The sequence below is a fragment of the Molossus molossus genome, unplaced genomic scaffold (assembly GCF_014108415.1).
Source record: "Molossus molossus isolate mMolMol1 unplaced genomic scaffold, mMolMol1.p scaffold_m16_p_6, whole genome shotgun sequence".
NCBI lineage: Eukaryota > Metazoa > Chordata > Mammalia > Chiroptera > Molossidae > Molossus > Molossus molossus.
This window is the reverse complement of record NW_023425399.1, coordinates 36252174-36272114: the sequence shown is the minus strand read 5'-3', so window position 1 is coordinate 36272114 and position 19941 is coordinate 36252174. Positions and strand designations below refer to the sequence as shown.

At 43.4% G+C, this 19941-nt stretch overlaps 1 protein-coding gene across 1 annotated transcript in view; it reads right to left on the bottom strand.

The window, feature by feature from the left end:
* ISM1 (isthmin 1) overlaps positions 1-16809 on the bottom strand; it is a 69718-nt gene extending 52909 nt beyond the window's left edge. Inside the window, exon 1 of the mRNA XM_036245155.1 lies at positions 16672-16809. Within this exon, the coding sequence (XP_036101048.1) occupies positions 16672-16809 (138 nt within the window). The remainder of the gene's footprint in view (positions 1-16671) is intronic.
* Positions 16810-19941: the final 3132 nt, after the last annotated feature.

Sequence of the window (19941 nt, the reverse complement as noted above, 5' to 3'; positions counted from 1 at the left end):
TATTCCTTTTTGGGTTATCCCAGAGCTTAGCACTGGTTTGGGACTTGAAGAAAAAGCAGGGGGAGAACCACGGTGGGGCATGGGAATTGCACTTGACTGCGCATCAGGGCAATGAAGCCAGTGGGGAGAATTCCGAACGGAAAAGCCGTCTTTCACGGTACCTTCCGAAGAGCCCGTTTCTCATTCTTTCTCCCTGCTATTCAGTGTTTAGAGTCACCCTCCTTGTGACTCCACAGCCTTTCCAAATAGTCTCAGTTTCTTCCAGTCGATATTTATTCTCATTTATAGATGAGGTTTGTCTCATTTCATGGGTGTCTTTTGAATGGAATGTTTTGCCTTCATCAAATTTCAGCAGGAAAAGAGCAGCTGTTTCAGCGGTAGGTGTGTCTTCCTCCATGTGCCAGTGAGGGGAGCAGAGGGAAGACACCTGGCAGTGGTTAGGCTTCTTCCAGTGTGGAGTGCTGGACGTTGCGAGGGTAATAGATTAAACAGAAGTGGAAGCTAGGAGCCAGGATGACTTGGCCAGTCTTTAAAACGTTTTCTCACCTGTGGGCAGGTTCGCTGCTGTACCAAGGGATGGCAGGTTGAAAGAACCATCCTGGGTTGTTTGGTTTTGAGTGGTCTTGTCATCTTGATTTCAGATGCCTCTTTCTCCAGCATGTGGGTCAGACTCCACGTGAAGCCAAAGACATCACATGAATAATTTTGCTTGTGTAATGTAGAACTGTGTTCCCTCTTAGAAAGGTTTAAACATTCTTCATTTTTTGTAGTCATAGAAACAACTCTGTTCTTTTCTCACTCAGTTGTAGTATTTGTAAATGTCAGTAACTCCGTGAGATTTGCTGTCCACATAGATATTGAGGGACTGCATGTAGCTGATCCAGAAACTTAGTGTGGCCTCCCTCCTTAATTAATGTTTACTCTACAAAGGGCAACCCCAAGTAAATTAATGAGTAATGGCATATAGACTTCACCATTTTGCCTGGTTTCAGTGAGGTGGCTCTCTGGTTTGAAGTAGAGTGCCTCTCATTAGTAACTTTCCCAAGACCTTGCAGAGCTAGGGAAAGGGTTGGAGCATAAAAATATAACTCAATTAGTCTAAAAAGTCACCATGTTGAATAGAAGACTTTCAGAGCAATGGCTAGACTTTTAGGAGTGTTTGGGCACATGTAACCACAGTGATGGAATGCCCATCTCACAGTGCTATCAAAGGTATTCTTTAAAAAAATGTTAAGTTACTGCTTCTCTTTATTGTACACAATGTCCTATAAAGAAGATATATGTCCACAATTAAGCTTTGAAAGAAGACCATGGGGCCAGTTCCATTTAAAGGGAATGAAGTCAAGCAGTAAATTTGCTGGTCACTCTTTTCATATGGACTGTATCTTAGCCAGCAGTTGGTCTTTGATGTCACAACAATAGCTCTGGGCCTCGGAGGCAGAGGAGGGTCCCCATAATCGAAACTAGTCCACATTCATTAAAATGTGGAGACCAGTGTGCAGGGGAGCGCACATCAGGGAACACTGAGAGTGGGTTCCAGGGCTACGGGTTGCCATTACCAGCGAAAAATGGCCATCTCTTCTGCACTACCTCCCCTGCCTGCTGCATTCTTTACTAGTTTTAATTGAACTATGACATACATACGGAAAAATACATATATGTAACTATTCAACTCGGTGGGATTTCACAAACTGAACACACCTGTGTAACCAGCACTCAGACCAAGAAACAGAACATTACCAGCACCCCAGATGGCCATTGTACTCCCTTCTGGTGACTCCTTGACAAGGGTAAGCAGTGTCCTAACTAATCTTCCAACAACATGGATTACTTTGTCCTGGTTATGAACTTCACAGGAACAGGATTACATGGCATGTACTCTCTTGTGCCTGGCTTATTTCACTCAACCTCACACGTGTGAAGTTGTACATGTTGCCTGTAGTTGTCATCTGTTCATTCCCAGAATGTGCATTTACTGAATTATTAACCATTCTATCATTGGTGGGCATTTCTGTCATTTTCAATTTGGGGCTATTTTAAATAGAGCTGCTATGAGCATTCTTTTCCAGGTCTTTGAGTACATACATGAATATGTTTCTGTTGGCTATATACCTGGGGTGGGTGGGATTGCTGGGTGAGAGGGTACATATATACATTCTGTTTCAGTAGTTACTTTGCAAAAACAATTTTCCACCACGTTCATATCAGTTTACATTCTCTATAGGTGTTTTACATTCTTGCCAATCCTTGGTGTCTTCAGGTTTGTTTTTTTTTATTATTCATTTTGCTATTCTGATGGGATAATCGACTGATTTCGTATTTTTAGTGGTGATACATTAAAAAAAATTTTTTTTCCCTTATTGATTTTAGACAGAGGAAGAGAGGGGGGGGAGAGAGAGAGAGAGAGAGAGAGAGAGAGAGAGAGAGAGAGAGAGACATTGATGAGAGAGAACATCAATTGGCCACCTCCTGCATGCCCCACACTGAGGATTGGGCCCACAACCTGGGCATGTGTCCTGATCAGGAATTGAACCGGTGACCTCTTGGTGCATGGGTCGATGCTCAACCACTGAACCACACCAGCTGGACAGTGGTGATACATTTTTAAAAGTTGTTTTTTCCTTTCTACTATAGCTATCTACCCAGTTAGTACTATTTTTTGTTTGTTTGTTTGTTTTCGGGTGATTGTCACGAAATTAATAAACTATTAAGATACTTAAAATGAGACTGGTCCCAACTCAACATTTGGGGTTCAGAGGGAGAAAAGAGTGCTGTAGAACACCCCTGAAGTGTGGGACACAGCTTATCACAAATACAATGAAACAAAAAATCAAATTCACTGGGGGTGCAGGGCAGTCAGGAATTTAGAAAGAATAACAGAAAAAGATCTGGAACCAGAGTGGTCCACAGGCTTATCAGATATTAAGAATGTAATGCCATAAATAAAAAAGAAAATATAAAACTACTCTCAGCTATGAAAACACTGAAAAAATTCTGACCACTTGTTCCTCAGAAGACCTTGTGACACTCTGAAGAAAGGGAGAGTCTAATTAGTCACAAAGAAGAAGTCCTTATGGCCAGCAACAGCAATTAAAAAGCAGAATATCGCCCTGGCCGGTTTGGCTCAGCGGTTAGAGTGTCAGCCAGCGGTATGGAGAGACCCAGGTTCGGTTCCTGCTAAGGGCACGTACCTCGGTTGTGGTTTGTCCTCGGCCCTGGTTGGGTCGTGTGGGTGGCAACCACTCGATGCGTCCCTTTCGTGTCGATGTTTCTCTCTCTCTCTCTCCCTCCCTCTCTATCTGAACAAAATATCAAAAACTGTCCTCGGGTGAGGATAAAAAAAAAAAAAAAGGCAGAATATCCAGCTCACAGAGTTTGAACAACTGTCCCCAGGCGTGCCCTGTTTCTCTTATTATGTCTGAGAAAGGAAGGAAGAAAGGGTGCCCCTTGGTCAGTGAAAGTGGTTACAACTCCATTTTTATGAGTAACATATTGGCAGACACAGTTCCATGCCTACCATGGACACATGATTTTTAGGCAGTTAAAACACACAAGGAGACCATTCGGAAGGAAGATGGAAAGAGATGGACATGTGTATCTTGACTCAGAGACAACTTCTGATGGGCAGAGTCCTGTGCTGACAGCAATCTGCAGCCTTTTCCTGCTCTAATTTCTCAGAGGCAGCATCCTTTGGGCTCCACCCTTGCCCTCGGCCCAACTCTGGCCCAGAGCCAAGCTGAGCAGCTTCACATCACAGCCCTAGGTAATGTTTGGGTTTCACTGGAAATGTTCTGCAAATCCATCAGGCATCCGTGTGCCAGGCATAGCTGCATGGTTAGGCAGGGTGGAGGAGGGGGCTAGTTGCTTCCCTAGTTTCTTCTCTTGAGCTGCCCCTGTCTTTTCCTTCTCCCACATGGAAGAAGGAGCCAAGAACAGGCTCTTTAGAAGCATCACTGATTGGAATGAGGCAGAATGTGTGTCAGCCACATGGAGCCAGTCTGGACTGCATCAGTTCTATGATATGTTTCCCTCTACATGAGGTACTCAGGACAATCAGATGTTAAACCTTGATTTCCTGATGTTCTGCCTCAGTTTCTTTAGCTGCAAAATAGAGACAATCTCCTTTGGGCCATGATAAGAACTAAAAATGTAAATGCATAAAGTTCTTATAGCAGTTCCTGGTCCAGTAGACATGCACAGTGTTAGCCTTTGTATCATCATCATCATCATCATCATCATCATCATCAATTCTGAAGATAAACTTCAAAATTTGATAGATTATCCCACGAAGATGTCTATTCTTAGATATGAAATGCAAAGTTGAAACGACTTGCACAGCTCTGTAATACTAACACCCATGAGTTAAACCATTCCTATGCACCAAGGTCCTCACAACATTATAACCTCCCAATGATGTAGCTACTATTATCCCATTTTACTGAACAGGACAAGAAGCACAGAGAAGCAAGAGGCTTTTGCCTAAGGGCACACATAAGTGAGAAGCAGAGGCAAAACTTACACAAATCCATAGCCTTTGGCCACTCAGGTGAGCTTTGTGACTAGTTTTGGCTGACAGGGTGCTAACAGTGTGACTCCAGCAAAGGCTGAAGTGTCCTGTTCATTTGGGTTCACCTCTGCCTTTCTGTGCTTTTTCATTGTCAGGAGAAAAATGCACAGCAGGTAGCCTGCTAGTTGCAGAAGTATAGGAGACACATGGAGGACACCCAAACCCAACCCACAGCTTGTAACCTCGCCTGCCTAGATTTACTGAACCCCAGCCAACCCACAGACCTACAAGTGTGAGAATACATGCTTATTGTTACAGACCACTAAATTTTGGGGTAATTTCCATGTGGCATATTTGGGCAATAGTTAAGTAATACCTGACCTGTATTAAGTACTTTCTGAGACTTGCAACTTGCAATAAAAGCAAGCATCTTGACCAGTGCTTCTGTATTGTGTATTTGATTAACCTGGGGCCTTTGTTAAGATCCTGACTCAGTAGTTCTGGGTGGGGCCTGAGATTCTCTTTCTGAGGTGCACCTAGGAGTTGTTGCTGCTGCTGCTGCTCCACAGAGCACACTCTGGGTACAAGGGCAGAGAAGTCCTCTGGAGCGTCTCACCTGTCCCTCTGGGCCACAACTGCACCTGGTGAACATGGGCCAGCGGATGGGCACCTTATGTGTAATGGAAGGACAGTCCTGGCCCTCCAGTGAGAATACTGTGTGTGTCTAATAATCTGCATTTCCCTAATAACCAGAGTGGCCAGGAGGTTGGCTCATGTTAACATGTTCTCAGCCCATTTCCTGGGCTAAGGATCAGAAACACCTAATGAGATCTCTCTCTTTTGTAATTTTGTCTGTTCTACTTCCTGAAATTTGAAGATATCCAGCAATAAATTTGGCTTCCAATTCATTTGGGGCTCATAACAAATACCATATTTCCAAAGTCACAATGTAATTGAATCCCCAGGCAGAAGATACATCTATATCTGGTTTTCTTAATTTCTAGTCTGGTAAGGCATAGGGAAAGGGAACACAGGCAGGCAGCTGAGTCTTCTGCTGGGATACCTGTCGTATCTTCCTGCCCAGCACCTAACTTCCCTTCCACCACTACAGTGGCCACCATCACCTGGAGAGTTGAGACCCATGGCACATTTGTACTTTGGCCATTCTAACAAAAATAGAAGAATTCTTTTCAAGGAGACAGTATCTTCTCTCCTCCTTTTAGTTTTTCATACTATATTGTAGATCACACACCTATGTTTTAACAGTAGGAAGGTATAATCCTGGGATTCAACTTCTAAACTGTCTGAAGTTTTCTAATGATATTCCTGAAATGTAGATTCTAAACATGGTATGTGAGTACCTTAAAAAGATTGCCATAATTTCATCATAAGCTAAAGATACATCTACCATATGACCCAGCCACTCTGCTCTTAAGTAATCACACAAGAGAAGTGACAGCATATGTTTACCCAAAGACTCATACCTGAATGTTCATAGCACCTTTATTGTAATAGGCCCAAACTGGAACACAACCTGTTGTGCTTCAATGGGTGAATGGATAAGCATATTGTAATTGATACAATGGAATGTTAATGGAAAATAAATGAGCCAAACTCTTCATGCTCAAAACAACATGGATGAATCTCAAAATCATTATGGTGAGCAAAGAGGCTTACTGTACTGTACATTCTGTATTATTTTACTTATACAAAAATTTAGTAAATGCAAAAATTAATCCAGAGCAACAGAAGGCAGATCCATGGTGGTCTAGAGATTGCTGGAGAAGAAGGGAGGAATCACAAAGGAGCATGGGAAAATTTTGGAGATAGTAGATTTCTTCAACATCTTGATAGTGCTGATGGTTTCACAGGTGTCAAACTCATTAGGTTGTTCACTTTAAATATGTAATTCCAGTTCAGTGTATGTCAGTTATAGCTCAATAAAGCTGTAATACAAAAAATATTAATACAGTGCCACTTTCTCCCTCATTCTCTTTCCATCCTTATGGCCAAGAGGTGGCTGGGAGCCAAGGCATGTTTTTTATTTGTCTCATTGGCATTAGCATGAATATTCTATCTGGATGCCTGAGGGAGTAAGTTAACACAGGGTGGCCTATGACATCATTTCCAGCTTCCCTGCATCCTTCATACAGATTCCAGCCACACCTTGTTATTTTTGAAAATAGAGATGTAGTATCCAGCAGGAAGAGGTCAATTACATTCACAGTCTTCCTTCCTTTTCCCAGGTCCCTTCTGTTAAACATCTGAGGATTGGGGTGCCCCAACATATGAGTCTAGCAGTCCATGGCCCCAAACTTGAAGATATAACACTACCATTCCATGGGCCCTATAGCACTGTCTCTTCCAGGGTGGTGCAGGGAGAGAGGGACATGTTACTCTCTTACAGAGGTACATCCATCACGGAGAACACTCTGTGAAAGATGATGGTGTTTACCAAAATGTGGATGGGTCAGGCTAACAGGAAGAAGGGGTAGTTAACCTACTGTTTTTACTTCTACTCAGTTTACAGAGACAACTTTCTAGTGACACATGCTGGTCTGTGCTTGGGGAGTCAATGTAAAGCTATATTTATCAAGGTAACTTGGCCTATGCCTTGTTCAGGCATTAGATGACAATCCCACACACCTTTGATGACTTCTCATTGCCACTCATCCTCCCACCTAAAATAGCAAACAAGCACAGGATCAGGCTTGCAGGAGAAAGGTGACCAGTTAGCTCTCCAAACAACAGCAATTTGTAGGATTTGCTTTGGCCTGACCTTTGCATTTCTAAAGTTTTGGAATTATCCTATTCCCAGCTGCTTTGGAGGAGGGAGGCTGGCATGGCCTGATTCCATTGCTGCCCACAGCACACCCCGTTCTGAGACTAACAGACTTCTACTTGGTTAATGACAAGAAGCAGCAGCAGGTGCCCCATGAAACTCTGCCTCTTAGCTTTCCTGCACTGTTGCTACCTATGGAAGGCATTGCTATCTTCATGACTTAGGTTGAGTAGTGCTACGTTTTGTTTGGGTTCTCCCAGAAGCAAAACTAGAGACAAAGAATAAATAGTATAACTGGGAGATGAGCCCAGGAAGCTGGAAGGGGAAGGGGAAGGAAGTCGGAGAAGGGGAGGGGCCATAGGTTATGTTATTGAGCCAGTACTACAGTGGGCAGTGAGTGAGTGCTTAGTCCCAAGAGGAGTGCTGTGCACCAGCATGTTGACATTTTTAGCATGCACTCCACCTAACATCTGGACTAATGTGTCACAGAAAGAAATGTTGAGCTTTATATCTTTTATATTGATGGCTACTTATGAAGTTCTTATGGAAAGGGAGTACAGACAAGGTTTAAATAAAATGTAAAATGAGATCTGTTTGTTTTTTTTCAATAACACATTTTCTTGTTGTTTCTTAAACTCAATGTATATAATCCTGAGCCTTAAACTGATGCCCTTATCTTATTTCCTAAGTAATCTTCTGTCTTATAGGGGATGAATATAGACAGAGGGATATTCTTAGCTATCACTGAAGAAAGGGACTTCATCATCATCCTTTTCTTTATAAATCATAAAATCCCAAGCCAAGGGTTGCAAAAAAAAAAAAAATGATGTTCTCAGAAGATGACAGAGAAACAAGAGAGCCACAGAAACCACAACAAGGATGTAAGATATGACCAATGAAGAGAAGAAACTGAGTAATCTACATTTACACAATGGAACACTATGTAGCTATAAGAAAGAAATATCTCTTACCTTTGAGATGACATGGAGGGACCTAGAGAATATTATGTTAAGCAAAACAAGCCAGTCAGAGAAAGACAAGTACCACAAGATCTCACTTATTTATAGAATATCATGAACCAACTAAGCTGACAATCAAAATATATCCAGAGATATGGATGCAAGGAACAGACTGACAAACCTCAGAGAGAAGGGGGATGGGGTTGGGAAGAGATAAACCAAAGAGCTTTTATGCAGATATGCACAACCAATGGACACAGACAATTGTTTGGGAAAAGCAGGAGGGGAGTGGGAGTGGGGAGGAGGGGATCATTGGGGGGGAAATGAGGGAACATCTGTTACTTTTAACAATAAAGATAAAAATAAATAAATATGTATTTATTCACAACTTGTGTTTCTTCCATGAAAGTCTAAGTTTTATTCATACTTACTCTTAGTTGAAAGAAATTATCCTTTTTAAAATGTTAAATTTTATGCCTGACCTGTGATAAACTACCCACAAATCAAAAAAGAAAGAAAGAAAGAAAGAAACTGAGTAATCAAATCTGGAAAAGACAGGAACTATTAAATAATAACCTTCAGTCCTACAGATATTTTGAAGGGGGGGCAGTCACCTGCTCATACATACTGGGAAGAAAGATGTGAACATGAAATAAGATTTAAAGGTCACATCATAGAAAAATGTTCTGACCCGGAAGGTGGTAAAAAAAACCACTTATATGACAAACAGATGATGGTTATGGGATTCTTTCCTTTGGAGGCTTTAAACCCAAAATAGATTCTTCCTTACTGAATGGGTAGTGTTCATGGCCTCTGAGACTGTCCTCCAGCCTCACAGATGAATGCCTGTTAGAACATGAGAAATAAAATGAATGAAATGGTTGCACAAATAGTATAATTTTCTTCTGGTTTGTATAAAGAAAGTAAAATTGAGTGTTTCAGTTCAAGGTGGTGGACCAAACATTTTTGTTTACTTCTTTACCCTCTTCAAACTGTCTTGAAGAGGCAGACAAAATAGAAAAATAAATCACAACAGAAGTGGAAAGCTGAGAAGGGGCCGTGTATGGAAGAAGGAATGATTTCTGGTAGGTATAAAACAGATGTAACCAATTAAATGAAACAATACAGAGTTGTGAAGTAAAAGAAAGATCTCTAGAAAAGTGAATTTCTCTGAAAGAATCTCATAATAATATCAAGAATAGAGGCTGTGTTAGTTTCATTACCAGGTATTGACTCACAAGAAATGAAAATGCAGATACACAGAAAGGCTTGTACAAGAATGTTAATATGGTCTTATTCATAATATCCAAAATAATGGAAACAACCCAAATGTCCATCAATAGGGGAATGGGTAAATAAATTGTGGTATAGTATTGCTGCAGAATACCACTGAGCAATATAAATGAGAAATCTACTTATAAACACAACAACACAAATAATTTTCAAAAACATTATGTTGAGCAAATGAGGTCAGACACACCAAAAAATACGTATAGTATGATTCCATCTATATGAAGATGTGGAACAGGCAAAATTAACCTGTGGTACAGAAGTCAGACATTGATTGTCTCTGAGAGGGGTGAACTGCCTACAGAGGTGCACTGGAAGACTATCTGGGGTTATGAGGACCTTCTATATCCTAATTGTGATGGTAGCTACATGGGCATATACAATTGTCAAAAACAGAACTGCACCTTAAGACCCATTCATTTTATTGTATGGAAATTATTTATCATTAAAAAAGCTTTACAAATGCAAGCAGAAAGAGAAAAAAATATATAATAAGAAGGAGAAGGAGGAGAGTGACAAGGCGAGGAAGTGGACAGGGAAGGCGAAGGGAGGAGAGGAGAGGAGATTGAGGACAGGAAACTAATGATTAAAGAGGGGAAGAAAGAGCTGTGAGGTTGCAAGAGAGGGAGATTGAACCACGACACAAAACACATTAGAAAACCTCCCTGGCCAGTTTGGCTCAGCAGTTAGAGCATTGGCCCGCTAACCAGAGTCCCAGGTTTGTTTCCCTGCTAAGGGCACGTACCTTGGTTGCAGTTTGTCCGCGGCCCTGGTTGGGGTCGTGCAGGTGGCAACCAATCAATGTGTCTCTCTCACATCAATGTTTCTCTCTCTCTCTTCCTCCCTCTCTCCCTTCTGTTGTATCTGAAGATGAATGCAAAAATGTCCTCAGGTTAGCATATACTTTGTTCATAAATTGGAAGAATTAATGTCATTAAAATGACCATACTACCCAAAGCAATCTATAGATTCAATGCAATCCCCATCAAAATACCAACGACATATTCAACAGAACCAGAACAAATACACCAAAAGTTTATATGGAACCAAAAAAGACCCCGAATATCCCCAGCAATCTTGAAAAAGAAGAACAAAGTAGGAGGGATCACAATACCAGATATCAGATTATACTGCAAAGCCATTGTAATCAAAACAGCCTGGTACTGGCACAAGAACAGGCATATGAATCAATGGAACAGAACAGAGAACCCAGAAATTGACCCAAGTCATGCTCAATTAATATTTGACAAAGGTGGCAAGAGCATACAGTAGAGTAAAGGTAGCTTCTTCAATAAATGGTGTTGGGAAAATTGGACAGCTACATGCAAAAAAATGAAGCTAGATCACCTACTTACACCACACACAGGAATAAACTGAAAATGGAAAAAAGACTTAATGTGACTCGTGAATCCATAAAAATTCTAGAAGAAAATGTAGGCAACAAAATTTCAGACATTATACTCAGCAGAATTTTCACTGATACATCACCTCAGGCAAGAGAAACAGGAAAAAATGAACACATGGGACTACATCAAACTAAAAAGCTGGTGTGCAGCAAAAGAAACAGGCCTCAAAATGGAAAGGGAACCCACTATATGGGAGAGCATAATTGCCAACAATACATCAGATAAGGAGTTAATTTCCAAAATATATAGAGTGCTCATACAACTCAACAAAAGGAAGACAAAGAACCCAATTAAAAAATGGGCAGAGTACCTAAATAGACACCTCTCCAAACAGGACATACAAATGGCCAAGAAGCATATGAAAAACTGCTCAATGTCACTAATCATGAGAGAGATGCAAATGAAAACAACTATGAGGTATCACCTCACACCTGTCAGAATGGCCGCCATCAACAAATCATCAAACAACAAGTGCTGTTGAGGGTGTGGAGAAAAGGGGACTCTAGTACACTGCTGGTGGGAATATAGACTGGTGCAGCCACTATGGAAAACAATATGGTGGTACCTCAAAAAATTAAAAATTGAACTTCCATTTGCCCCAGTGATCCCACTTCTAGGAATATACCCTAAGAAGCCCAAAACACCAATCAGAAAGAATATAAGTACTCCTACATTCATAGCAGCACTATTCACAATTGCTAAGATCTGGAAACAGCCCAAATGTTAATCAGTAGATGAATGGATGAAAAAGCTGTTGTACATATGGAACATTATGCAGCTGTAGGAAAGAAAGATCTCTTATCCTTGAGACCACGTGGAGGGACCTGGAGAGTATTATCCTAAGCAAAACAAGCCAATCAGAGAAAGACAAATATCTCATGATCTCACTTATTTGTGGAATAAAATGAACAAAAAAAGCTGATGAACAAAATAGATCCAGAGACACAGAAGTAGGGTGTAGACTGACAAACCTCAGAAGAGGAGGAAGGGGGAAGGAAGAGATAAACCACAGAATTTATATGCATGTATGAATAACCATGGACATAGACAACAATGCTGGGGATGGGGGTGGGGGGAGCAGAGATCTGGAGGAGGTGTCAATGGGGAAAAAGGAGAAACATCTGTAACAAAAATAAATTAATAATAATAAAAAAGACATGCAGCTAAATCCTCCTTGAGGATTAAAGGCTATATGGAGAGAGAGCCAAGGTGACAGCTACCACCCACCATCAGACATATGAGTGAGGTCATCTTGGACCACCAATTTATGTCAAGCCAACAGAAGGCTGTTACCATATGAGCAATCCTAGGAGAGATTAGCAGAACCACCCAGGTGAGTCCAGAGAAGTTTCTGACACACAAACTTATGAGCAAATAAAATGGCAGTTGTTTAGTCACCGAGTTTTGGGGTGGTTTGTTAGGCAGCAATAGTTAACTGGGACAGTTATTTATAATTTATAAAAAATTGCAGGGATAAGAGAACAGCATGCCTGGAAAACAAGTCACAAAACAAGAAACCCAGTGGCTGTTGACTTGAGTCAGACTGGAGGAGTCTTGTTGATGGACTGGAGCAAGAACTTGGGCTCCACAGTCAGCCTGCCTGGGTCTGAATCCTGGCTCTGCCCCACTACAGCTGTGTGGCCTTGGGCAATTTACTCAGATCTCTGCAGGCCTCAATTTCCTCATCTGTGAAATGGGTATATAAATACCATAAGATCATTATAAGAAACCTTATTTGTATTAAGTACAAATAAATGTTTCTTTTGCTTCTATTGCTATAAATAGCTCAGATAAACTCTTGAATCCAGAGAAGCAGTGAGTACAAGAAGCTACGCTTGTTTTTTGAGTGCAAGTAGAGGAACAAAGGGAGAAAGTGCCTAGAAGATTGTAGTTAGGAGATAGAGAACAAAGATATTTAGTTACATTTCAGAGTCTGGTCTGCTTTAATGTTACTGTAAAAATAACTAATTTGGCCCTGGACAGTTTGGCTCAGCGGTTGGAGTGTCGGCCTAAAGACCAAAGAGCTGCAGGTTCAATACTGATCAAGGGCATGTAACTCTGTTGCCATTCAGTCCCAGGCCCTGCTTGGGGCCCTATGGGAGGCAGCCAATGACTGTGCCTCTCTCACATCGATGTTTCTCTCTCTCTTCCTCACACTCTATTTGAAGATAAATGAAAAAATATACTCAGGTGAGAATTTAAAAAAATAAAACATAACCAATTTGATCTTTTATAATACTTTCTTAAATGTCACCATCTTAATGAGTTCTAGTTTTACTATTTAAAATCTATATAAATTCATGATTCTAAATATGACTGAAATTTAGTAGAGAGGTACTTATTTGAATTTCAAGTAAAAGAGATATTATTACCTATGGGTTATATATTTTGAGATGTTCTATCTTCAAGGCTGCTTTTGGTATATATAATTGTTTTGTTACTATTATAAATTAAAGACATATGAAAAAGCTAATCTGTGTATCTGATCAAAATGAGTCAAACCTATTTCAGTAAGGAGATAAGATTTCATTCAAAAGTGAAAAAACTTGATGTCTCTGTGTATTTTTTGCAGCTGTTGCAAACAACTGTATAATTTCTTGTTAGATATTTTAAAATACTAAAAACAGTACAAAGACTAACATTATTATTTGCATAAGCCACAAATCTAATAGAAATAGTGTGCTCAAAGCATCGTACTGCCACCTCGTAGTACAGGCAAAATCACAGAGTTAAAAATAATCTATCCCCGAGTATGCTGAAACTACCAAAAAAATCATGTTAGTATATATATATATATACATATATATATATATATATATATATGATGTGTCAATGTATGTGTATATATGCGTATTTACACAATAGAACTGTTGAGATGTTTGAAAATGTAAATTATTTAAAGGCTTTCTCTCTCTTATAGCAACATGATGACTTTTCCAAGAATTTAGAATACAACTATTTTTTTTCAAAAATTTTTATACTATAAAGTAACAAAAACAAATTAAGCAACTTCTTAGCTGTGCAACCATTGGCAAATTACTTAACCTTATTTTTTTTCATTTGAAATAGAGATAATAATAATACCTAATTCATGTGAGATTTTTGCAAGGATTTAAAAAGTTAATATATTTAAAGTACTAAGAACAGTGTCTGACACACAAAGGCATTTTACAAATCTTAGCTATTATGGCTGTTATTCTTACTACTATTTACTGGGTGTTATTAATATGTCAAAATCACCAGATCTTAAATATAAGAGTGCATCTCTTTTTAAATGATCCAAAAATATACTATAATTTGGGTAAATAAACCTACCATTTTGTGTTTCTGATTCCAACCTCATATTTTAGAATGTTTTAAGCAAAGATAACAAAAGATAATGTACTATAAGAATTCATTTTCCAGTTGCAAATAATGATTTTAGTAGCTTAAGATAACACAGAGTCAATACCTTTAAATGGGGTTTAAGATAGGTTAAAAATGTCCAAGAAACAGAAAGAATATATCATTCACAGTTTTGTTTTCAAATACACCTGCTACTAGTGAATTTACTTTCTGGGGTCTGAAACAACAGGCTAATAAATTTCTTTTGCAGAACTCCTTACTTGGTGGAACATACATTCTCCATTTGAATCATAATACCTTTGGGGAGTCAGAGGGCCAATGAAGACTATAAAACTTTTTTAGTCAGGAAGACTATAAAACTTTTATAATAACAAATTACAAAAGAGAGTGAAATTATGGACTAAACTGTTAAACTCATCATTCTGCCTGGATAAGTGCATTGAGTGGACAGAATAACTAAACACCACTATAAGATAAACTGAAGCTGGAGGATCAGCAGCTCCATGGGACCCAAGTTATTCCTAGGAGCATTACTCTTTCTAAAAACTGTATTTCTTCTGCTCTCTTGGGGCAGTTCTTCAGCCAAAGGCGCTTTGGAGAATGTAATCCACTTCCCCTTTGCAGTTGCCACTTCCACCAGCTGCTTCTCTCATTACTTTACTGTTCAGGCGGAAAAGGCCAGCCCCAGGTTCTTCTAATGATAGCAAGCACCTCATTAAAAAATCTGCCAAATTTACTTTTCCATAGAACATCACTTTTGCAGCTTTTCACGAGTCCATGAGGAAAGAAAGCATCATGTATAAAATATGACTTCCAGAAATCTTGAAGATATTAAGACTTATTCCTATATGACTGTTGGGTGTACCACAGTCTATAGAATGGCACTATTTTCAATTTCCCCAAGGGAATTCTATCAGTTTGACCTCATACCTGTTTGCCCAGAGGAGAAGGTGAGAGGACCCCACAAAGTTAAGACATTTTCATAAATGTCCCATAATTGAGAGAACTTTAGGCTCTGAGGTGTATATATACGTTTCCATTCCTGGTTTTACAGATGTGCAAGGGTCACCTTACTTTAGTCTATGACACCCTGGCAGAGAGAAAACTTGGTGTAATTAATCAAGAGTTTGGAATGTGTGAACTTTGGCAAATTTCTTAACCTTCTGTACCTCGTCTATTGTTTTGCATTTGTAAAGGGGGGATATTAATAATATAGTTCCTCATTAAATCAGTTTAATTTTGTAAAGGACTTAAAACAGTAGCATAGTAAGCACTGTTTTAAGTGTTGAAGTGAATTCGCTCTTTAAGAGCAAAGTTTTTCCTTAACAAATTACATAAAGAGGTAAGAAACGAGTAAGAGACAATGATTGTAAAGTCTTTTAGAAACAATAATACTTATCTCGACTTTGCAGAACAAAGAGTTTAGAAGAGCTAATTTGAGGAGGAGATTTAGGAACCAGAGAATTTCCCCTGCTTTCTGAGAAAATCTCTGCGGACTTTTACCTTTGCCCCAAGTTGACAGTTGTCACACTCCTAGACCCAAGGAAAAGCGCTTTCCAAGGTAGCGGCTGGAAAGCCTGAGCAATCCCTTATTCAGAAACCAAAACTCACCTTTTGAATAACGCCCACTCCCCAGTCGCGACCCCCACCTCCCCTCCCTGGGCTGGGAGCTAAAATCCATCATTAGAACTCCATTCCCAAAGGGCAGAGCACCGGAAGAAATCCTCACTATAAGTTTAAAAGCTGGAGGTAACTCCTGCCCAAAGCACGGCAGGTGCCTTGACTCTGAGTCCTCCCCTGGACCGCATTCTGCAGCCTTGTATGAAGCCCATAAAGGTCATCATTGGCCCCGGGACCGCGTGGAACAAGAGAGGATGTCTGGCCTCTCCCCTTGGGAAGTTATTTCCTGACCTTTGGTATTGTTTCTGAAGGGGCAGACTCACCGGAGTTCTTGCTCCCAAATCCAGTTTGGGGATATTATCCTATAAAATCTCCTTCCGCAGGCCCCTCTCCTCCCCTCCTCTCCCAGAGTAATATTACTGGGCCTCTAAAGGGCAACCAAAGCCGGGCAGCACCCCAAAGCAAACACACACATGCTCCACACTTCCTCTGCCTATTGCACGCCTCTCACCCCCAGATATCTGACCTGTGGCAGACCTGGAGGAGCGCGTCCGCCAGATCTCAGAGCCAAGTCCAGCCTCCCAACACGTATCCCCGCTCCGCCTCTGCCTAAGACGGGTTGCCCCGACAAAACTGCTGCCAAAACAGTTGCTCTCGGGTGGGGCGGAGGACCCGCCTCCTCACATCCATCAAGCGCGAGCTCGGAACCCCGCTACCCAGGTCCCCTCTGCCACGCGCGCCCCTCTCCGGCGACGCACTCACCTGCAGCTGGGTCCGACTGGCGTTGTCCGCGGCGGCGTCGGGCCCGTCGGAGGCTCCTGTACCGCGTAGCACCGTTATGTGCAGAGTGAGCAGCAGCAGTCCCAGCAACAGCAGCAGCTCGGCCGCCAGGCGAACCATCCTCTTGAGACGCGCGGCTTTAGGACCCGGCGCGGCGGGCGGCGACGGCGGTGGCGCCGGGGGAGGAGGAGTCGGAGCTCCAGAGCCCGGCAGCCCGGCTCCCGCCTCGGCCCCCGCCGGGGCCCCGCTCCCCAGGCCGGCGGGTCGCGCCGGGCCGGGGGAGCAGGAACCACCGCCACCGCCGCCGCCGCCACCGCACCACGGCGGAGCCACGGCGGGGCCGGGGGCGTCCAAGCCGGCTGTGGAGCAAACCCTGGCGCTTCCCTGCGGCGGCGGGGACAGGGGGCTGCCCGGGACCCAGGCCGGGCCTGGGACCACCCGGCGGGCAGGGGGCAGCGGGGTCGGCGGCGGGGCGGACGCAGCCGAACCCCCGAGCGCACATGGGCGCCCCAGATGTGGCCGCGGCGCCGCAGCTGGAGCAGGAGCGGCCGCCAGAGGAGCGCGGGGAGGAGGAGGAGGAGGAGAAGGAGGAGGAGGAGAAGGAGGAGGAGGGCTTCAGTGGCGGCCCGGAGTTACCTCCACGCTTGGCTCCCCCCGCCCAGAGCCACTCACCCGACGAGCCACCTCCCCTCCTCCCTGGGCTACTTCGGGACGAGGGACGCGCCGCCCCGTAGCCAAGTGCTAGGGTGAGCTGTCTCCAGATGGAGGCCCCGGGTACACGGGGATATCACTATTTGGAGGTGACTTGGGAGCCCCTCCTGGGTACGCGTCCGCCAGCCGGGATGTGCCAAGTGCGCGCCACCGCTGCCGAAGTCGCTGTGGCCGGCGAGGGTACAGCCCTTGTGCGCACTGAAGCTCGGGGCTGTGGGTGGGTGGGTGGGGGTGGCTGAGCGAGTTTAGAAACCTTTATTGACAAAGTGGAGTTGGAGTTGTGGTGATGGAGAACGGAGGGGCCGCAGGACAAGCCAGGTGTCTGTCTGCCACTTTGCGCCCCCGCCTGAAGCTGGCGCGCGTAAGGGGGTGGCGGTGGGGGGATGATAGAGTCGTTTCAGAGGATCTAAACACTCGCTCCTGGACGGTGGGCCACCTCCTCCTGAGCACCGCTGCTCACGCACCCGTGTCTCCTTGTAGAGCCTGGGAAGGAAGGCGACTCGGATTCGATGGGCGTGGGCCTGGTCCAGCGCGCAGGTGTCGCGGCGGTAAGCTGCTGGGCCGGGTGCTCGCGGCTCAGGCGCGCCGTACGCAGGTGGGTCACTGGGGGTAAATCTCAGATCTGGCAGTCGCGGGTCGGGGGGCTCATCCCGGAGGCGCCGCGCCCGGAGGGGATCTGGGGGCTGCAGACGCACAGCCGCCGTTCCTGGGCCACCGCCTCATGACCGCTCTGCAGCCTCGGGCTCCCGTGCGCCGCTCATGCCTTGCAGGGGTAGCTGGCGAATGAAAGGGCTTGGGTCAGGCAGAGGGTGCGGGTTCCTCGCCTCCGATGCAGGAACAAACTGGGTCCGACCTTGGGCTCAGATCACTGCAGTGGCACCGCGCGTTTCCCTCCCTTTCGATATTGCTGTGACTCCCGCTTTCCAGAAGTGGCTCGGAGTGGCGGGCGCTCTGTACGCCTGCTGCCTTTTATACTGAGCTTCCCCCGCCTCCCACCCTGTTTCCTCCTCCCCTCCTCCCCTGTGCCCGCCCAGCCCTTCCCACCCGGTTTGCGGAGCTCTCAGTCCTGGTGTTTGTACACAAGCTTTTCGCAAATTTCCAAGCCCATCTCTCATCCAGTGCCCCTGGGGTGGGTCCTCCGGCTTCTCCCTTGGTGACAGATATGAAATAAATAAACCTTTTCCGCTGGCACGCCTTTCTCCCTCCGACCCATTTCTGTCTTCATCCTCCCTGTGCTACAAACTGAAGAAAGATTCTTAAATCAAATACCCTCCGAAGACTTCACATCTTTACTCGCCAAGGCACCTCAGCCAAGTCTTACCCAAATAAAGACAAGAAACACCTTCATTATTCTGAAAGTTCCAGAGGTCACGGTGGCATTTTTCAGAATTTGAATAGTAGTGGTTAAGGTATGGTGTGCTGGTTAGGTTTATTTGTGTCCAGGGAAGGAAGGGCTAGTTGCCACTTTAAAGATGCCTTCAGCATCTTTAAAATTCTAACCACCTCTAGCATCTTACTAATAAATTGGCAGCTGTTTATAAAGCACGCTATTTTCCTTTTCAGTATTTTTGTTGGGGGGGGGCGGTAGCGGGAATGCTTGCTTTGGATGTTTAGGCAGCCAGTCCTGTGAGGCATCTTATTGCAATCTCCAGGCTCTAAAATGCCAATAATTGTCCACTAGAGCGCTGGGGGAGAATTTGAAACAATAGACTGTCGGTGGTTCAGATGGGAGATCAAAGAGAGGATCCCAGCAGCTTTCAGATCCCACAAGGATCCTCCAGTGTGTTTTTTAATTAGAATCACTTAGACGGGGGGAGCAGGAGAGTCAGCACATGGATGGAATATATAAATTAAGATGGCAAACTAGACAGAGTTTAGGGCTGGCTCTACTACGTGCCCCCACCCCCCCCCCCCCCGCCAGATTGTGAAGTGGCGCAGAGGGACAAATGACTTTCCTATTGCCTGAGGCAGGCTGTTCTAAATTAGAATCCAGGCGCTGCTGTGTCCTGCATTTTCAGCACACACAGTCTCCACATGTGAACCTCAGCTGCCTCTCCTCTCATCTAAAATTAACATTTTTGGATCCTAAGGAAAAATGACTTTCAAAAAACCCTGGAAAGAAATCCTTGCAGTGAGTGTAAATTCTTGTAAATTTGTAAAGGGAGAGTTGGAGATCAAAGTCTTTGTAAGATGTTGTTAAAATTGTAAATTGAATTTGGGGGACAGAAGTCTTTATAAAATGTTGAACAAATGCATGAATGACTGCTATTAAAATCCTTTCACGCTGTGAGATCCAAATTCCAGGTGAGTTTATGTTCTAGTAAGCACACGTAACTAGTATTGATAAATGTCCATGCTCTGTGACTAAGTTGTCAAACAAGGCTGCCGGCAGGGCTCTGCTTTTGAGGAGTTAGGGAACACGGGCTTACCATTTTTGTGGAAAAAGAATAACAAATTTCATAGCCTGAATAAATTAAGTTTCAAGCACACTTATGAAATCTTATCAATATCTGATGAAAGTCTTAAAAATCCCACATTCTT